The sequence below is a fragment of the Oryctolagus cuniculus genome, chromosome 7, assembly GCF_051225735.1.
Source record: "Oryctolagus cuniculus isolate XC-2025 breed Fujian yellow rabbit chromosome 7, ASM5122573v1, whole genome shotgun sequence".
In the NCBI taxonomy this organism is placed as follows: domain Eukaryota; kingdom Metazoa; phylum Chordata; class Mammalia; order Lagomorpha; family Leporidae; genus Oryctolagus; species Oryctolagus cuniculus.
This window is the reverse complement of record NC_142873.1, coordinates 62,125,861-62,144,362: the sequence shown is the minus strand read 5'-3', so window position 1 is coordinate 62,144,362 and position 18,502 is coordinate 62,125,861. Positions and strand designations below refer to the sequence as shown.

Here is an 18,502-nt window from a genome sequence, read left to right as displayed (position 1 = left end):
TTCCACGTGGGTTCAGAGTCCCAAGCACTTAGGTCATCATCTTTTCATTGCTTTCCTGAGCACTTTTGCAGGGAGCTGGATAGAAATTGGAGACAGCCGGGACTCAAACCAGCAGTCTGAAATGGTGGCATGACAGGCAGCTTAATCTGCCGTACCACAGTGCCAACCCCAATGCCTCTTAATCTCTTCAAGTTTTTTCATTTCTTCTGTTTTTTGTGTTTCATTCTGGAAATTATTTTTCCAATAAATTTCAGTTCTTTAATTTCCTTTTTTCTAATATGCTGTGTTATACTTCCAGTTTCTATTTTCAGTGACTTCAGTTTCCATTTTAGAAGTTCTGCTTACCTGTTTTTTCAGGTATGCTTAAATCATATCATTGTTTTGGGCAGTATTATCTCCTTTACTTTGCTTTCTTATTCTAGTTCTCTCGTTCAAAAAAAGTGGTTTTTAAAATTTATTTTAGTTATTGTAAGGTAGAGAGAGGGAGAGAGAACTCCCATCTGCTGGTTCACTCCACAGATGCCTACAATAACCAGAGTTGGGCAGACAAAGCAAGCAGCAAGGAACTCCATCCAGGTCTCCCATGTGGGTGGCAGGGACCCAAGTACCTGAGGCATCACCTGCTGCCTCCTAGATGTGTATTAACAAGAAGCTGGAATCAGAGCAGAGCTGAGATTTGAACCCAAACACTGCAGTGTGGGAATCACAACTCCCAAATGGCAGTTTAACCAGTGGGCCAAATACCTGGCACTGGAAATTTTACTTATTTGTTTTATTTTATTTGAAAGGCAGAATAACAAGAGAACACAGAGCTCCTGTCCACAGATTTACTCCACATGTCTGCAAAAGTCAGTGTTAGCCAGGCCAAAACCAGGAGCTGGGAAATCAGTCCCCATGGGCGGCAGGGACCCAAGAACTTGAGCTATCACCTGCTGCCTCCCAGAGTGTGTTTTAGCAAGAAGCTAATCAAGAGCAGAACCGGCATCCCATATGGGCACTGGTTCGAGTCCCAGGTGCTCCACTTCCGATCCAGCTCTCTGCTATGGCCTGGGAAAACAGTAGAAGATGGCCCAAGTCCTTGGGCCCCTGTACCTGTGTGGGAGACCCAGAAGAAGCTCCTGGATCCTGGCTTCAGATCAGCGCAGCTCTGGCCGTTGCAGCCAATTGGGGAGTGAACCATCGGATGGAAGACCTCTCTCTCTCTCTCTGCCTCTCCTCTCTCTGTATAACTCTTTCAAATAAATAAATAAATCTTAAAAAAAAAAAAAAAAAGAGCAGAGCCAAGATTTGAACCCAGGCACTCCAATATGGGATGCAGGAATCTTGACTCATTTCTTAACCACTGTGAAAACTCCCACCATAGAAATGTTTTTAACGTGATTTTTTTTTTTTTAACTTTTTAGTGCACGCCAGAAACCCAGAGCTAATTATTTAGAAGACCGGAAAAGTGGTTCAAAGCTGATTATTTTTGTAATTGGAGGAATTACATACTCTGAAATGCGATGTGCTTATGAAGTTTCTCAGGCACATAAATCCTGTGAAGTTATTATTGGTAAGATGTTTCTTCTTTTCTGTTTTTTAAAACAGATTCTAAATACAAAAATATACGTAAAATTTTAACTTGGGTTACACATTTAAGACTTAAATTTTTTTTTAGCATTTATTTATTTGAAAATCAGAGTTATAGAGAGAGAGGGAGAGACAAACATCTTCCATCTGCTGGTTCACTCCTCAGGTGGCTATATTGACTGGGGCCAGGAGCTTCTTCCAGGTCTCCCACATGGGTGGCAGGGGCCCAAGGACTTGGCTGTCTTCTGTGCTTTTCCCAGGCCATTAGCAGGGAGCTGGATCAGAAGAAGAGCAGCCATGTGGGATGCTGGTGCCACAGGCAGCAGCTTTACCCACTAAGCCACAACGCTGGCCCCAAGACTAAATTGTGGAATGCAAGAAGACCTTTAGCCATAAAATGTTTTATTGATATGCTGGATTTGTTTCCTAGTTGATCTCTTTGATCATTGTATTTTAAATTTTGTTTGCTCTTATATCATTACATAATTTTAAATGCCAAAATACATTTCTACCTCTGAAATATTTTGTGGATATGGACCTGACACTGGCAAAGTTTATATGGAATTGAGTTTTAGGAATTCACTCAAAGCCGCTGTGAAAAGTAAACTCTCCTGACACAGGGAACTGCAGGACCTGTATGTCCTGGGTCCTCATCACTTTTTGCTGGTTCTCTGTTACTGAATGACAGCTGTTGTGGTTCTGTTAAGAGGATGGAGTAATTCCTACTTTTACTCTTTAGTGTACATATACAGCACTAACTAGACAGTGCTCTAGGAACGGGCATTGTTTCTGAGAGGTTGCTGAGCGGGCATGCTCAGTGATGAAGAAGGACCGAAATATGGCGTAGGCAGGTCAGGAGGTTTTGCTATACGGATTTTGATAAATTAGACCAAGCTACTGCGTTTTGCATGTTTGAAGGACAAGACAATGTATTAAGCAAAGGAAAATCAACTGAACTGCTGACTTCTGAAAGTTTTTCTTCTCTCCTACCAGGTTCTACACATATTTTGACACCCAAAAAGCTGTTGGATGATATAAAGATGCTGAATAAACCCAAGGATAAAGTCTCCTTTATTAAGGATGAATAGCATTTTTATTGGTTAGAGATTCTTACTAATATCTTCAACTAAAGCAGAACAAGAAAATTGCTATCATGTAATTTAAACACTGTAAATGTTTTATAGAACAATGCCTTTTCAAATGTATTTCCTAAGGGACTGTTTATGATTATGTATTATTGGATTTGCCATTTTTAATAATTTAAATATTGTTGCTGCTTTGTAGATGATAAGAAGAAATGTTAAAATGCTTTCTAAAAATGTTTTTTACTTTAACAGAATGTATTAGGATTGTGGGTAATTGTTCATAGCTACATATGTACATAGTAATTGCTCATTAAATACTTATCTAAGAATTTCATACCAAAGTATAGTTTCTTGGGAAAGGAAAGAATGATTTTAAATGAAGAGGTTATAAAAGTAAAAACTGTAAATGTGTATGTATGATAGAACTATTTCCTATAAGTACAATTTTCTTTTAATCTTAAATTTATAATTTCTTTTACATATGTGTAAAATAATAAAATAATCATTAATGCAGTGATTTCACAGTGTATACTGTCTTGCTAGATATTTCTAAAAAACACAGCTTTATATAATTTTGAAATCATGTATGTTTAAATTAGAAAACCAAAAATAATTATGAATATTCTAAGAGAAAATAAATATATAGTTACAAAAATGACTTTGGTTTTTTTATTTCTGGCAAGGAGGGAAAATTTTAAAGCTTCTAAATAAGAATTACAAAGAAGAAAATGACAGGGACAAGGCAACATTTGCAGATTTATACAAATGTTTCCAAAAAGTAAATTCCCAGTAGTGGCGTAGCTGGTTAGAGGACTTATATGTTTAAAATATTGACAGAAATCATACCAATTTTAGTTTTTATGTAAGTTTGTCACTTTGGGGCCAGCATTGTGGCACAGTAGGTTAAGCTGCCACTTGCAATGCTGTCATCCCATAGTGGATTGCTGGTTCAAGTCCTTGCTGTTCTACTTCCAATCCAGATTCCTGACAATATGCCTGGGAAGGCAGTGAATGATGGCCCAAGTATTTGGGTATCTGCCACCCGTGTGGGAGACCCAGATGGAGTTCTGGCTCCTGGCTTCAGCATGGCTCAGCTTAGCTGTTGTGGCCATTTAAGAAGTGAACCAGCAGATGGAAGACTGATTCTCTTCTCTCTCTTACTCTCTCTTTCTCTCTTGGTCTTTCTTTTCTCTCTCTCCTCTTTCTGTTACTCTGCCTTTCAAATAAGTAAATCTTTTTTTAAAAACCATCACTTTTCCTTTTTAGCTTCTGAATTTCATACTTAGAAATATCTTCTGTACTCCAAAATTATAAATTCAACCACAGTTTCTTCCAGAACGTTGTGATAGATTCACTTTATTTCTTTTACAAGTAATCCTTTAATCCATATGGAATTGGTCTTTTTTTTTTTTTTTTTTTTTTTGGATTGTTCAAGTATTGATTGTTTAAAAAGGAAGCCTGCATCATTTGCTACTCATTTTGAATTTGTGGTCACTCCATCCTCTCTCCAGATCTTTATATGCCAAACCTTAGGTCACTACAGACATTCTTCATTTTGTCAGTTTAATTAATTTGAAGATAACATGGATTTTATTGTAAAAAATAAGAATATTTTTATGTTTTCAGAATAGTTTTTAAAACTTCATAATTGATCATTCCATAGGCAAGGCACACTAAAAATGTTTTAAATTATTATGACAATCTTGTTTAAAAATCTTGAAATAGTTCTATAGGAATTACTGTCTAAAATGTGGAATTAACAAGGACAAGCAATTTTTTAAATTGTCCTTTCAATTAGAAGTGAAGTCTTTAGAGCATTTAATTGTCAGCTGTCACCATGGTTGTAATAGTCCTTGTAACGAATTGCATTTGTTTCTGGATCAATTGTAGCAGCCAACATTTCTTCCATTTCCTCTAGTGAAAAAGGTTCACCTTCTTCGAGTCATACACTTGATCAGTTCTTTAGTAAGAAACCCACGTTTAGCTGGATCTAAAGCCTCAGAAGCTCCAAGAAGAACATCTGGAACTGGGCTGTACCTTTTTTCCAGTAGTGCTTTGGCCATCACTGGAAGAAATCTTTCATATCGGACGTATCCAGCGGGTTCTTCCTCTACCTCCGCAATCAGCTCGTGGAGCTCACCTTCACTGGGGCAGCACCCTAGGGACCTGACAGTCGTTCCAGTCTCCCTCCCATCCACTGTATTATTCGACTCACGGTCCAACACTTCAAACGCCTCTTTGATATTTTTGTGCAATTCTGCTACTTCTCTATCATCCGCCATCTGGTGGTAGCCGCGCCGGTCGCTGGGGAGATGCCCACCTTTAACGTCAGTCGCGTCCTTGCCCCCTGCGGGTCCCCTCCGTTGCGCACCCCCCTGCCAGCCCTGCCTGGAGGAGGGGAAGGAAGACCCTGGCCGGGGTAGAGGGAACACGGAGCTGGTGCGCTTCCCGCCACGACCCTCAGGTGCGTGCGGGTCGGTGGAATGGGTCTTAGTGTATGAATGAATGCTAGACGTTACCTCTTACCACTTGCCATTGTGTACCGCGACTCCAACCGCCTACCACAGGGAGAAAAAGCTAAAAATGAAGTTTTACAGACTCTTAGGTAAGTAGGTTCTGAAGAGTTGGTTCTGCCAGTGATGCGCACTTGGTCAAGGTTTAGAGAGCATGTGCTGTGCCAGTGGGCAAACAAGCTCTGACAGGCCGGAGCAGTCCGTAGCAACCAGACTCCGCAGCTGAGCCTCTGCCGCCCGCTGCTGGTGTGAAGCCGTGCTGTGCGGTGGCAGCACCAGTCTTCTGTCCTCTGGATCGCAGGCGGTGATGTGACCTGGAGTCTTCGGTTTCTGCTCCTCCACCTTTCGATGGTTTTGATTCTCTTCATGAAATTACTTTCTGCTTGAATATCTGGAGGAGCAGAAACCTGATGCAGTGTGCAAGGCCCCGTTCAGCCTTTCCGTTCAGCCCGATGCTCTCCCACGTTTTATTGCCTGATTCTTCTTTCCCCAACTAATCTGCACACCACCACTGTCACTGACTAACTTCCCATTTGTATCTGATGGGTTTATTTCTGGATTCTAATTGACTAATCTCTCTAATTAATTCTCTCTAATTATATTTCTTGTTTCCTGCGTATTCCTGGTATATTTTACTATGTACTAGAAGGAACCCTTACTCCACCCTCCTAAGTTACTATTATATTTCAGAAATTTTCTAGCTATTAGATTTTTCTAGACAAACTTCAGTATTGTTTTGTTGAGTTCCCAAAAAAAGTTATTTTGGTACTTTCATTGGGTTTATGTTAACTTTTAGATTAGTTTAGGGGGAAATGACATCTTTATAACATCAAAAGGTATTCAGGAATACAGAATATCTTTCATTTGTCTAAAACCTGCAGAACTTTTGTTTTCTTTGTATAGGTGCTACATATTGTCAAAACTATCTGATTTTCTGATTCCATTGTGGATTGGATCTTATACTCTTCTCAAATGTTTTTATATAGAAAGTTAGTAATTCTGATATATTTCATAGCTTGCTACTTTACTAAGTACTGGTAATAAAATAATGATATGCAAATACTTAACTGCTTTCTAATGTACCACTTTTTTTTTTAAATTAGGATAACTCCTAACTGCTTTCTAATGTACCACTTTTTTTAAAAATTAGGATAACTCCTAATTTGTTGTTGTTGTTGTTGTTGTTGTTTAAAGATTTTTATTTATTTGTTTGAGAAGTAGAGTTAGAGAGAGGGAGAGACAGAGAGAAAGGTTTTCCATCCGCTGGTTCACTCCCCAAATGGCCACAATGGCCAGAGCTGAGCCCATCTGAAGCCAAGAGCCAGGAGCTTCTTCAGGGTCTCCCATGCAGGTGCTAGGGCCCAAGTACTTGGGCCATCTTCCACTGCTTTCCCAGGCCACAGCAAAGAGCTGGATCAGAAGAGTAGCAGCACCCATATGGGACACGGGTGCTGGAGGAGGAGGCTTTAGCCCTCTATGCCACAGCGCTGGCCCCTAATATACCACTTTTTAAGAGCTTATATTAACTCATTTAATCTTATCTGATCTGTGAGGGTAGGTACTGTTGTTATGATCTCTTTTAAAGCTGACAAAACTAAGGCACAAAGGGATTGGTGTAGCTGTGGATGTGTGTTTGGGAGGAAAGGCGTGGCATTAATAGCCCTCTATTTCTCCTGTCAAGCATGAGAGAATAATTTGGGGCGTCTGTGTTTTATCTGAGAACATTGGGTACCTCAGTAACTGTGCAGGGTTAGGACATGCGTGGAATAGATATTTAGACTAATTAGTGCCCAGTGACATTTGGAACTAAGAGTGTGATGACAGTAAACACTGGTCCTCAGTCTCCTAGCCCCGCAGGGATCCCTTTTCCCTTTCATGCTGATAGCAGATCCTCTTGAGTCCTTTATTTCACACCTATTTTATTTGATTTAAAAAATATTTTATTTATTTAAAGGCAAAGTTACAGAGAGAGACAGAGATCTGTCCATCACTGGTTCACTCCCCAAATGGCCAATGTGTCTGGGCAGGACTGGACCAGACCAAAGCCAGGGACCAGGAGCTTCTTCCTGGTCTCCCACGTGAGTGCAAGGACCCAAGGACTTGGGCCATCCTCTGCTGCTCTCCCAGACACGTTAGCGAGGAGCTGGAGCTGGACAGGAAGTAGAGCAGCCAGAACTTGAAGCAGCACACATACAGGTTGCCAGCGTCCCAGGCAGCAGCATGACCCACTACACCACAACGCCGGCCCCGTATAATTAAGAATTAGATCATTTACTTAAGTCTTACTGAATCTGAACACACAGGGATCTTCTAATAAGTTAATTTTCCTCCCATAGTATTAGCAGTGAGAAATTCTAAAATTAAGACCTTGAAAAAGAATTTCAGGGGCCGGCGCTGTGGCATAGCAAATTAAGTCATCACTTGCAGCTCTGGCATCCCATATGGGTGCTGGTTCAAGTCCCAGCTGCTCCACTTCTGATCCAGCTTTCTGCCACGGCCTGAGAGAGTAGCAGAAGATGGCCCAAGTGCTTGAATCCCTGCTCCCACGAGGGAGAGATAGAAGAAGCTCCTGGCTCCTGGCTTCAGATCGGCCCAGCTTCAGCCATTGCAGCCATTTGGAGAATGAACCTGCAGATGGAAGATTCATTCTCTCTCTCTCTGTATCTCTACCTTTCAAATAAAATAAATATTAAAGAAAAAAGAATTTAACTGACAAACATTCAATCACTGTCAATGAAGCAATTTTGCTTCCTGTTAAAATGTACTTGGTGTATAAAGTACAGTGGATTCATGTTGTTCAATCGTATTAGCAAAGGATAAATAAGAAAAATGTCTCTGTAACCATGTTCCCAGCACCTTGGCTTCTGCTGTCTCTGGGTCACAGAGCAGTTCACAAGGACACAAATTCTTGGCTTTGAGCCCTAAAAGGTCTAGATCCTGGCAGTTTACTGTGTTGTGATGCCTCCGTAACTCAATTCTGCCCCAGGAAGTTTGTGCCTTTGTGAGTCCTATCAGGATGCAAGCAGATTTCTTCTAAAAGAAATGCCTGCCTGGGACCTGTGCTGTGGTGCAGCCTACAGTGCTGACATCCCACATGGGTGCCGGTTCCAGTCCTGGCTGCCCCTTTTCCGATTCAGCTCCCTGCTAATGGGCCCAGGAAGGCAGCAGAAGATGGCCCAAGTCCTTGGGCCCCTGCACCTGCATGGGAGACCTGGAAGAAGCTCCTGGCTCCTGGCTTCTGATCAGCTCAGCTCCAGCCAGTGCTGCCTTTTAAGGGAGTGAACCTGCACGTGGAAGACCTTTCTGTCTCTCCCTCTCTGTCTGTAACTCTGCCTCAAATAAATAAATGAATCTTTAAAAAAAGAGAGAGATAAGAGCCTTTCCCAAATAGTCCTGTGGCGTCCAGGCGGCCTCAAGCAGCTGAGCAGGGCTACACAGTGAACAGCCAGAGGCCTCTGCACTGTGAAGATGCTATGTTTTGTTTTGTTTTGGGTTTTGTGTGTGTGTGTGTGTTTGCAGCACCACTGCCCCTAGGCACAAGTAGAGGAGAGGTCTGTAAGGTGACATGAGGGAAGAGCCAGCCAAGGCTGTGGATTCAGGAAATGTGAAATGATTCTTGTAAATGGGAACCTGGAACTTTCTGGGAACTCCTTATGGGCACTGCCCTATTTCCTATTTCTTGAATTAGCCATGTTGCAATGACTTGTGAAGTTAACATTTAGAAGATGGTTTAACAAGGCAGAGATGGGCCTTGTTTAAAAAAAAAAAGAAAGCCTTCCTGAGTCCTGTTGAGTCCTTTGTAACCTTTGTAGAAATACAGTTACAACTGCAAGTTGGAGGCATTGGGAATAACCATAATGTCATTTCTAACCAGGGCTCCATGGATTTGTGTAAGGGCGTCCATGAACTTTTAAAAATTATGTACAAAATCGTGCATATGCATGTAGCATTTTCTTGGAAGGGTAGGGCATGGAGGAAGGAGGGAGGTTCCATAGCTTTTATCAGTGCTCAAAGAGGGATGAATCCAGAAATGATTAAGAACTATTGAGTTGGGGCCGGCGCTGTGGTGCAGGGGGTTAAAGCCCTGGCCTGAAGCGCTGGTATCCCATATGGGCGTCGATTCTAGTCCCAGCTGCTCCACTTCCTGGCCAGCTCTCTGCTATGGCCTGGAAAAGCAGTAGAGGATGACCCAAGACCTTGGGCCCCTATACCCATATGGGAGACTCAGAAGAAGCTCCTGGCTCCTGGCTTCAGATCGGCACAGCTCCGGCTGTTGCGGCCATCTGGGGAGTGAACCAGCAGATGGAAGACCTCTCTCTCTGTCTCTACCTTTCTCTGTAACTCTGCCTTTCAAATAAATAAAATAAATCTTAAAAAAATAAATTGGCCGGCACCACGGCTCACTAGGCTAATCCTCCGCCTTGCGGTGCCAGCACACCGGGTTCTAGTCCCGGGTGGGGCGCTGGATTCTGTCCCGGTGGCCCCTCTTCCAGGCCAGCTCTCTGCTGTGGCCAGAGAGTGCAGTGGAAGATGGCCCAAGTCCTTGGGCCCTGCACCCCATGGGAGACCAGGAGAAGTACCTGGCTCCTGTCATCGGATCAGCGCGGTGCGCCGGCTGCGGCGGCCATTGGAGGGTGAACCAACGGCAAAGGAAGACCTTTCTCTGTGTGTCTCTCTCTCACTGTCCACTCTGCCTGTCAAAAAAAAATTTTTTTAATTAATTAATTTTAAAAAAACTAATGAGTTGTATGAGAGCTCTTCAACGCGAGCCAGACACGTGTGTGCTCTGAACTTGGGGATGGGGTAATGACACCTGGCTTGTAGAACAGGTCATCACGTTGTGCTGAAACGTGAAGCTAGAAGGCTCTTGGACCCGTCAGGGAAACCAAATTTAATGATCCGGTTGCTTTTCATCATTGCTTCAGTAACTGAACAGCACCTCATCTAAGAAATAAGTGCTCCCCAAGCTGAGCCAAGGAGGTCGACGGGCTTGGTAGGAAAAGGCTGAAGAAAGCAAAAACAAGGACGAGGAAGTGATTGGTCATTTCAGAGCTGCTTTCATGGATTAAAGGAGAAGCACCTTCTTATCAGGCTGCTCAGGTTGGTGGGCCCTTTGGATGATGTGAACTGTGAACCTCTGAGTTCTTTCGTCTTTTGAACTTGCCCATTTTAAAGCTGTTTGATCACGTGGCACCTAGCCCAAGTGACTCCACTCTGGGTTGGTCTGATCTTGTGGGGCTGCTGCAGGAGCTCAGTACAGAGTAATGGCCTCCCGCAAACTTTATTTAACAGAACATATCCAGTTTAAGCTCCCTTTTTTCTCTTGGAATAGTGCTATAGGTTGTTTTGTAGCTTCCTTATAGGGTCACAGCCTGAAGCGTAGCGAGTCACAAAGTCACAGGGATCTTCAGGCTGGCCTCTGCTCTCTCTCTTCCAAGGTGCCCTAACTAAACCGATCTCCCTGAGTTAAGAACAGCCCATTCTGCAGCTTGCTGGACGAGTGGCAGCGGCCTTACAGCACAGACATGGAAGGCGGGAACAGACTCAACTCCCTCCTCACCAATGAGCAAGACTCTCAGGCTGGGAAAGCAGTTGTCGAATGTTCTGAATGTTCGCAGTGGGCGGGCTCAGGAGGCCTCAGGACGGGGAAGCAGCCAATAAGCTGGCCTCGGGCAGTCTTAAGCAAATCCAAGCTGGCTCTGGCATTGTGGAATGCCACAAAGTTACTTAATCCCTTGTTTGCACTTTTAATGAATTGTCTTTTTTTTTAACTTCTTTACTCATTTTTGCATATTTATGACTTCATGAAATATTTTTTATTTTTATTTATTTGTTTGTTCATTTGTTTATTGAAGGCAGAGTTACAAAGAGGCAGACACAGAGGCAGAGAGAGGTCTTCCATCGGCTGTTTCACTCCCCATATGGCCGCAACGGCCAGAGCTGCGCTGATCTGAAACAGGAACCAGGAGCTTCTTCCCAGTCTCCCATGCGGGTGCGGGGGCCCAAGGACATAGACCATCCTCTACTGCTTTCCCGGGCCTTAGCAGAGAGCTGGACCGCAAGTGAAGCAGCTGGGACTCGAAACGGCTCTGACATGGGATGCTGGCACTGCAGGCGATATCTTTCACCTGCTGCGCCACAGTGCCACCCCCCAGTAAATCTTTAAACAAGTGTAATTTTAATTAAAAATATAAGCATACCATATAATAAGAATTTTATACATAGTACAGTAAATAAAGAGAAAATTCCTTCCTCTCTGAAAAACTAGAAGTCCTCCTAGGGTTTTTTCTTTCCAGAAAATATGTATGCCCTTGAAAAAACATACAAATGAGGTCCCATGGGGCATGGGTTCACAGTTGGGCGTCTGGCACTTATCCGCCGCATTCTTTTCAGTGTTGCACTGCTGTTGGTTATGAATGGCCACCCAGGGCATTTAGATGAGTTCTCCCTTGGGGCATTCCTGCCACTGCTGTTCATAGACCTCATATATGGAGCGTATTGTGTGAGTGTCCTGTAAAGTCAGTCTGCTGGAGTGGGAATTTGTGCAGTTTGGTAGAAACACCTGACTTACAATGGCTCAATGTACAATCTTTGACCTTCCGCCCATGGGAAAGCAATAGGCAATGGCAGTTTGAATTTTGATCTTTTCCTGGGCCAGCTTTACGCAGGAGGATCTGCTCCCACGATGTTGGACAGCCGCGCCATCATGCAGGCAACAACCCTGCAGTACCGCGTCACCCTGCTCTGAAGTCGGGTGGGTCAGGTGTATGAAATGCACGTTCCACTTCGGCAATTTCCAACCTACAGTGAGTTTCTCAGGCTGTAACCCCTCGTAGTCAAGGAGTGTCTGTACTATGAAGTTTTCTTTAAAGGTTGCATAGATTCTTATTACTTTTTTTAATTAATTTATTTATTTGAAAGAGTCACACAGAGAAGGAGAGGCAGAGAGATAGAGAGAGGTCTTCCATCCAATGGTTCACTCCCCAATTGGCCACAATGGCCGGAACTGCGCCGATCTGAAGCCAGGAGCCAGGAGCTTCCTCCAGGTCTCCCACGTGGGTGCAGGGGCCCAAGGGCTTGGACCATCCTCCACTGCTTTCCCAGGCCGTAGCAGAGAGCTGGATTGGAAATGGAGCAGCCGGGACTAGAACTGGTGCCCATATGGGATGCCGGCGCTTCAGGCCAGGGTGTTAACGCGCTGCTCCACAGCGCCAGTTCCTAGATTCTTGTTACTTTCACAACAGTTTATGAGAGTACCTATTTAACCCCACCCTCAATAGTAAAATTTGCTGGTTTGTTTTGACTTCTTTTATTGTAAATTAGGAAGAACATAGGTTTATTTTAAAATAAATACTTGATTTTAAGAGCCCCCCCCCATTAAAGCACGTTGTGTTACCTCTTTCTTACGCTTTGGATGTGTTCTCTAGAAAGTCATCTTCCTAAATTGTGTAATAAATAAAATATGTGGGTGGGGACGAGGACGATCAAGTTTTCTAGTAAGTTTGTTCCTTCTAGTCCTCGGTACCTGGGGTTGAGCTAGTATTGCAGCCGATTCCTCCATCTCTCTGCCTTGGCAAGGTCTTCTGTAATCGTTTTAATCATTTGATCAGTAGTTTTTTTCAAAACGCTTGCCGTCTTTAGGGCATGATCCAAAGCTGCGCTTAAAATCTACAGAGGAAAAGTCCACACATTTTAGTTACATAAGTTTACCACTATTTCTGTTCATTGTGTTCTCTCGTTATTAAACATTGCCAGGTGGAATTTTTGGAGTAGGCTTTTTCCCATAGTTTATTTCTGTGTTTCAGGGCTGGTTTCCTAGGGAACCAGCCTCAGATGGAATATATTTGTTAGGGAAAGGAACAGAGAAAAGAGCAACACGTGACTGATGAGCGAGGGCGAGGTCAGCAACCTGCCGGGCTGTCTCCCTGCTGCAGAGAAAGAGAAAAACAAGGAAAGCTCTTAGGGGGCGTCACCATGGAGAGGGGACCCCCAGGATCTGCGCATGCGTGTGTGTGTGTGTGTGTGTGTGTGTGTGTACACGCGCTCACACTGGAAAGTGGCCTGGGGATTCGAGTTAATGATTTGAAAACAGGAAACTGCTCGCAGCCCTAACCACAGGGTCACTGGCACAGATTCCAGTGCCTTCCACCCGGGCCGGGGGAATCCCCGTAGCTGAGGCCCCCCACCTGCAAAACACTTTCTCCAGGAAATTTCCCTTGCCATCCACTGAGGAGTCTTTCAAACCCTGTGGCTGCGGAGTCCGTGACTTTGGGTGTTTGCGGAACACAAAATCGGCTTTAGCAGCGCCTTTTCTGCACCCCTGCCCGGTGGTAACTTCCAAGCATCCGCCCTGTGCTCATCAACACCCAACTTCCTGGCTGCAAGGCCCGGGCAGCTTCCCCCGCGTGCTCACCCTAGATTCCGTTTGCTCAGCCACGTTAAGGTCACCCAGGGATTTGCTCGCAGAGATCCTGCAGCGCTGGAAAGGGCGAGAGGGCGATGCCGGGGCCGGGCTGGAGGCTGTGGGGCTCTGAACATTTTTTCTGGAAGGCAAAAGCACGTGGGTCCTGAGGCGAGCTCGGGGCAGCTTCCAGCGCGGCGTGGGGGCCGGGGCTCTGCCACCTCGGGTGGCTGTCGCGGTCGCCGCCGATGGCTGACCACAGCTGGAAAGGTGGCTGCTGTGACCACGGCACCATTTCCTCCTGCAGTTTGCCCCTTTTTTTACTTCGGTACAGACAGAGGCAAGACTCCCAAGAGATTTTTATTCCGTTTTCCTTCTTTTGGACTACCCTTCTGCTCTGCAAATCTATGAAAGCAAATATATACACAAAACTGCCGGTTGCAGACACGCCGGGATGAGTTCATTCTAGCACCAGTGAGCTTAGATCGCCAAGAGGTGGAGCAATTAAAAAAAAAAAGCAGCACCCTTCTAAGGGGGAGAGCTATACCACTGCAGGGAAGTCCTGTCCCTGAGGGATGGCCCTAAGCGTGCACCAGCTGAGCAAGGGCTGCCAGGGCCAGGGTGTTGTTCAGGTTGTGCACTGTGTAGCTCTCGGAGAGTTCTTTCACACAGTCCATGGGAAGGGCACTGCTGGGAATTATTTTACAACCTTGAGTGGTGGCCCTAAAGGATGACACACACACCACCAAAAAACCCGCGATCTATGCCCCAGACACTATCCTAGGCTCTAGCCCCTCCCCCCTCCACAATTGCTGGAAGCCAGGTGACCACATGGCCCAACCACATGTGTCAGCTCCACCCCCACCCTAATGGGATTCGCTGCTCCTGCTTCCCTGCCCATCCGACCCTCGGCAAAGTTTTAAGAGGACCTGTTCTTGAACACATCTCTCTCTCTCTCTCTCTCTCTCTCTCTCTTTCTGTGTGTGTGTGTGTGTGTCTCGATCGATCTCTCTTGCACTCTCCTCTCTCTCTCTTTTTCCTTCTTTGCCCCTTCCCTCCGGCCTGTCGGATTCCCCCACCGATAAACCCTTTCCCTTAATAAATACATAATAAAGGATGCCGCAGGCACCTGCCATCGGATGGCAGCTCTGTCATGGCGCCACCCCACACCGCCGCCAGCTTTGAGACTCCCTCTGTCAAGCAGTACTTCCCTGGCACTTACAGCGCGTGTCAGCCATCTCATCTCCAGAAGGTTCCACTTCAAAGCTTGCGTCCCCAGAGCCTGCCTTCATCCCTGTCCCCCACCATATGAACATGCGCTGGTCCTGCAGCCTGGTGTAACACATGGGCTCTGTCCTCCAGGTCAGAGGTGACTCAGCATGAGTCATGATGAAAACTTCCAGGCAGGGAGGGGCAGTGTGGTGCAGTGGGAAGCGCATGGACCTCACAATCCCCTCCCCCCATATCCAGTTGGCCACCACTTTCCACAGTACTAGCAACAGCTACCACTTGCTGAGTGCTGACCACGAGCTGGGTGCCGTTGCAAGTACTTTATGTGCACTGACTCAGTCCCCCGTGGGTTTGGTGCAGTTACTGTCCCCATTTTACATACAGAGGCGTGGAGGCACAGAGAGGACACAGCCCCAAGATGTAAGTCCCCAAAGGTCGCTGTGCTGTGGGTTCAGACTGAGTGGGTCTGATTACAGATCCTGGCTCCTGGCCATTGCGCTGTGCTGTTGGTTCTGCCTGTTGAACAGCCCTCCAGCGCCCAGACCTCTCTCCGTCTCGGCCGCCCTCAGCCATGCTACCGTTGTCCCGCCTGGATTATCGCACTGGCTGCTGCTTTGGCCTCAGTGCTCCATCTTTGATTGCTCTGCTCCAGTCCGCCTCTCTCAGTAGCTACAGTGATCTTGTAAAACACTTAAAAATTTTTTTAAAATCAACTCCCTGGTTAACTTCATCGGCTTCCCGGGGTTCCCCGGAGTCTGAACTCCGTCCCATGGCTGGCGTGCCTCTGTGTAACCTGGCTCTGCCTGCCCCACAGGTCTTGCGTCCCGAGACCCATCTCGGCCCTACCACTGCCTCTTCTGCGCTCCAGCCACACACCTCTGCACTTGCCAAGGGCCTTCCCACGGCGGGTGGCCGTCTTAGGTCCGTTCTTCACTCCTTGTGGGCCCCTGCTGGTTCATTCACTCTTAACCGGTGAGAGCTTCCTGCCCCCACCCCACGTCCCCATTCTTGGCTCTTACAGAATTGTCTGGCTCCTCAGCACCTAGTATCGGGCCCTGCTTTTGACATGTGAATGAAGTATGCGATAGGCTCAGGTTTGAATCCAGGCCCTCTTACTTATGATGCTCTTTTACAGAAACGCGTCCTAGGACCCAACCAGTGATGGCTGGTTTCGTTCTTGGGAGTGAATGGTAACATAATACTTACTTTCCTGGTGTGGGCTCCTGTTCATCTGGAAGGGATTTTGAATTCACTTTCTGGGAACAGATCCGCTTGGGTCTCGAGCAAGCTGAAAAATGTTCACTCTGATTAAATTCAGAACATCAGAAATGATCCCCAAATGGCGGACAGGTACAAGCAGGCATCCCTGCCGAGCTTTTCAGCATGAATGAAACGATTCATGAAATGTTTACACACATGTAAGTAAGAAAGGTAGAGAACACAGAAAACAAGGAACCGTCTAGCATGTACGTAATCTGAATTCAGGAAAAGAAATTCAACTTTTAAAAGGAGTTTTATCAGCAGACCAAACAGCAGGAGTTTGCTGGGTGCTTGCTGTGTGACCTGGGCATGCCGTCCTCAGGTCTCTGAGCACAATGCTTCACCTGGTAACAGGAGGATAAGCGCTTCCAAGAGGTTGGGCCAGATGCATTCCTGAAATCCTCTCCAACTTCAGAGCAAGAGTGCTAGGAGTCAGAAATTAATGTTGTTGCTAAGACAAATACAGAGAATAGAGACTAAACAGAGAAGAGAAATGGGAGGAGTCACCCGGGAAGGCAGGAAAGGAGGGGAGCCGAGTCCTGCCCAGCAAACCTGCCTGCTCTGTCACTGAGGCCCCCTTGTGCCCTGCCCCGGGCCTGTCGTCCTCCGTCCCCCGTCCAGGGCTCCTAGCTTCCTCAGGAGGATCCCGTCAGACGAGGGAACCTGGGGGGAGATTGCCAGGCTCAACCACGCTGACGCCAACGTGAGTCCTGATGCACAGGGCCCTGAGGAGCGCAGCCTTGATTCTTCAGCGGTCTCCAGATAGAACTGTGCATTTTATTGGCTGCACAGAAGCTCCGCGTCAGATCGGAACTGGGGGTAGGTCACGTGACCCAGTTCTAGCCCATTCTTCAAGTCTACAACATCCAGCACAGTGCACTCTCCCCTAGTCTGCAGATGGAGCTCTGGCTTCCCCTGACAGCCCACCCTGTCAGCTCGTTACCAGAAGGGTCTTTTTGAACACTGAGGAAAAGCTCCACTAGATGTTTGCCAATGGAGGTCAAGATCGCATTTCACCTGAGTCGGCTGGCAGTTAGTCGTTATGTGTGTATTGGAGGAACAGGTGCACCAGGTGTAGACCCAGGGACCATGAGATAGTAAAGAAACCTGCCCTGTGGCTTCTGGGAGCCTTAGCGACTGTCCCTTTAAGAGAGCATCTACTCAGAGGATTTAGCAGCTGGCAGTGGGGGGAGAGGCACGGCAGAGCGAGTCAGGCAAATGAGTCTCTTCAGCTAAGATAAAGAACCTTCTCCTTCCTGTTCCCGTGGCACACTTGACCTTGCTGTTCGCACTGACCACGTTTTGCCCTGAATTTTTCTTGTTTGGATTCGAGTTCCTGTCTCTCAAGTGATGTGAAACTCCTTGGGAACCAGAAGCTATGTCTTACTCATCTTTATAAATAAATGCTGGTCAGGGTTAAGCCACAGCCCACAACACCAGCATCCCACAGGGCACGGATTTGAGTCCCGGCTGCTCTACTTCTGATCCAGCTCCCTGCTAATGTGCCAGGAAGAGCAGCGGAGGATGGCCCAAGTGCTTGGGCCCCTGCACCCATGTGGAGGGTGGAGTTCCTGGCTCCTGGCGTCAGCCTGGCCCAGCCCTGGCCGCTGCGGCCATTTGAGGAGTGAACCAGAGAAGAGACAGATCTTCCCCCAGTCCTGTATCCCTAGGATTTCCAATTCCCGCCTGCCATCCAGGGGCAGGGCTGGCTTTGCAAGCATCATGTGAGTGCAGGAGGCCTGGGCAGCAGATGGGGAGGACAGGGCTCTCCATGTGGAAGTGGGGACCACTGTCTCGTGTGCCCCCCTTACTCCTGGGAGACTGTGGCCAACCCAGGAGGGACCCGGCAGGGGAGGTACTCACGAGATGCCGAGCGGGGCTGGGCAAAGGCACTTCTTTCACTGTGACTTATGTCGTTCTGTCCCGGGCTGTTGTATCTATAACGGAATTCTAAAGACACAAAAATTATAGAAGCCACTGTCCACCGCTGGGAACCACAGAGCTGTCCACTCTCACGCTCAGCCCAGGCCCCGCCCAGTCCGACTCACCTTTCGGTGGCTTTCTGGGACTCTTGGAGCCGCCGCCCTCATGTTTGTTGCTATGCAGCCCAGCAATAGACTCAGAACAGAAGCTGGGTCCTGTAACCGAACCCCAAGAAGCCCAAGTCACACAAAGCAAGCATGCGCGTCTCGTTATAGTCGGAAGAGCGGGTATGGAGAGCAGGGTTCTAACGGTGCCGGGTGGCAATTAAGCACATTCAGAGTGTCCAGTTCCCTGGCTGTGCTACGGAGGGGAGGTGCCAGCTTGGGGTGACACCGGGATCCTCATCTGACGACGGAGAGGTGTGTCCATAGGTAACAGCTCTGATGTGAACACATACCAGTGCTGGGCGGAGGCCTGCTGAATGCGTGATCTGGGAGAGTCCAGCCACTAGACTATGAGAC

The 18,502-nt window shown here is 46.6% G+C and overlaps 2 protein-coding genes and 1 pseudogene across 3 annotated transcripts in view; 1 reads left to right on the top strand and 2 right to left on the bottom strand.

Annotated features, from left to right (window-relative positions):
* STXBP3 (syntaxin binding protein 3) overlaps window positions 1-3,309 on the top strand; it is an 80,512-nt gene extending 77,203 nt beyond the window's left edge. For both annotated transcript variants that reach the window (XM_070077963.2, XM_070077962.2), the window contains 2 exons: window positions 1,404-1,552; window positions 2,563-3,309. In XM_070077963.2, coding sequence (XP_069934064.1) covers window positions 1,404-1,552; window positions 2,563-2,657 — 244 coding nt within the window. In that variant the 3' untranslated portion in view covers window positions 2,658-3,309. The remainder of the gene's footprint in view (window positions 1-1,403; window positions 1,553-2,562) is intronic.
* Window positions 3,310-4,346: 1,037 nt separating this feature from the next.
* On the bottom strand, window positions 4,347-5,086 carry LOC138850587 (dynein regulatory complex protein 8 pseudogene; annotated as a pseudogene).
* A 7,374-nt stretch (window positions 5,087-12,460) lies between these two features.
* The window catches only part of AKNAD1 (AKNA domain containing 1), a 38,019-nt gene continuing 31,977 nt past the window's right edge, over window positions 12,461-18,502 (bottom strand). The window contains exons 12-16 of the mRNA XM_089299391.1: window positions 18,107-18,196; window positions 17,922-18,008; window positions 16,005-16,086; window positions 13,581-13,710; window positions 12,461-12,835 (exon numbers count right to left, since the gene is read on the bottom strand). Of these exons, the coding sequence (XP_089155517.1) occupies window positions 12,704-12,835; window positions 13,581-13,710; window positions 16,005-16,086; window positions 17,922-18,008; window positions 18,107-18,196 (521 nt within the window). The 3' untranslated portion in view covers window positions 12,461-12,703. The remainder of the gene's footprint in view (window positions 12,836-13,580; window positions 13,711-16,004; window positions 16,087-17,921; window positions 18,009-18,106; window positions 18,197-18,502) is intronic.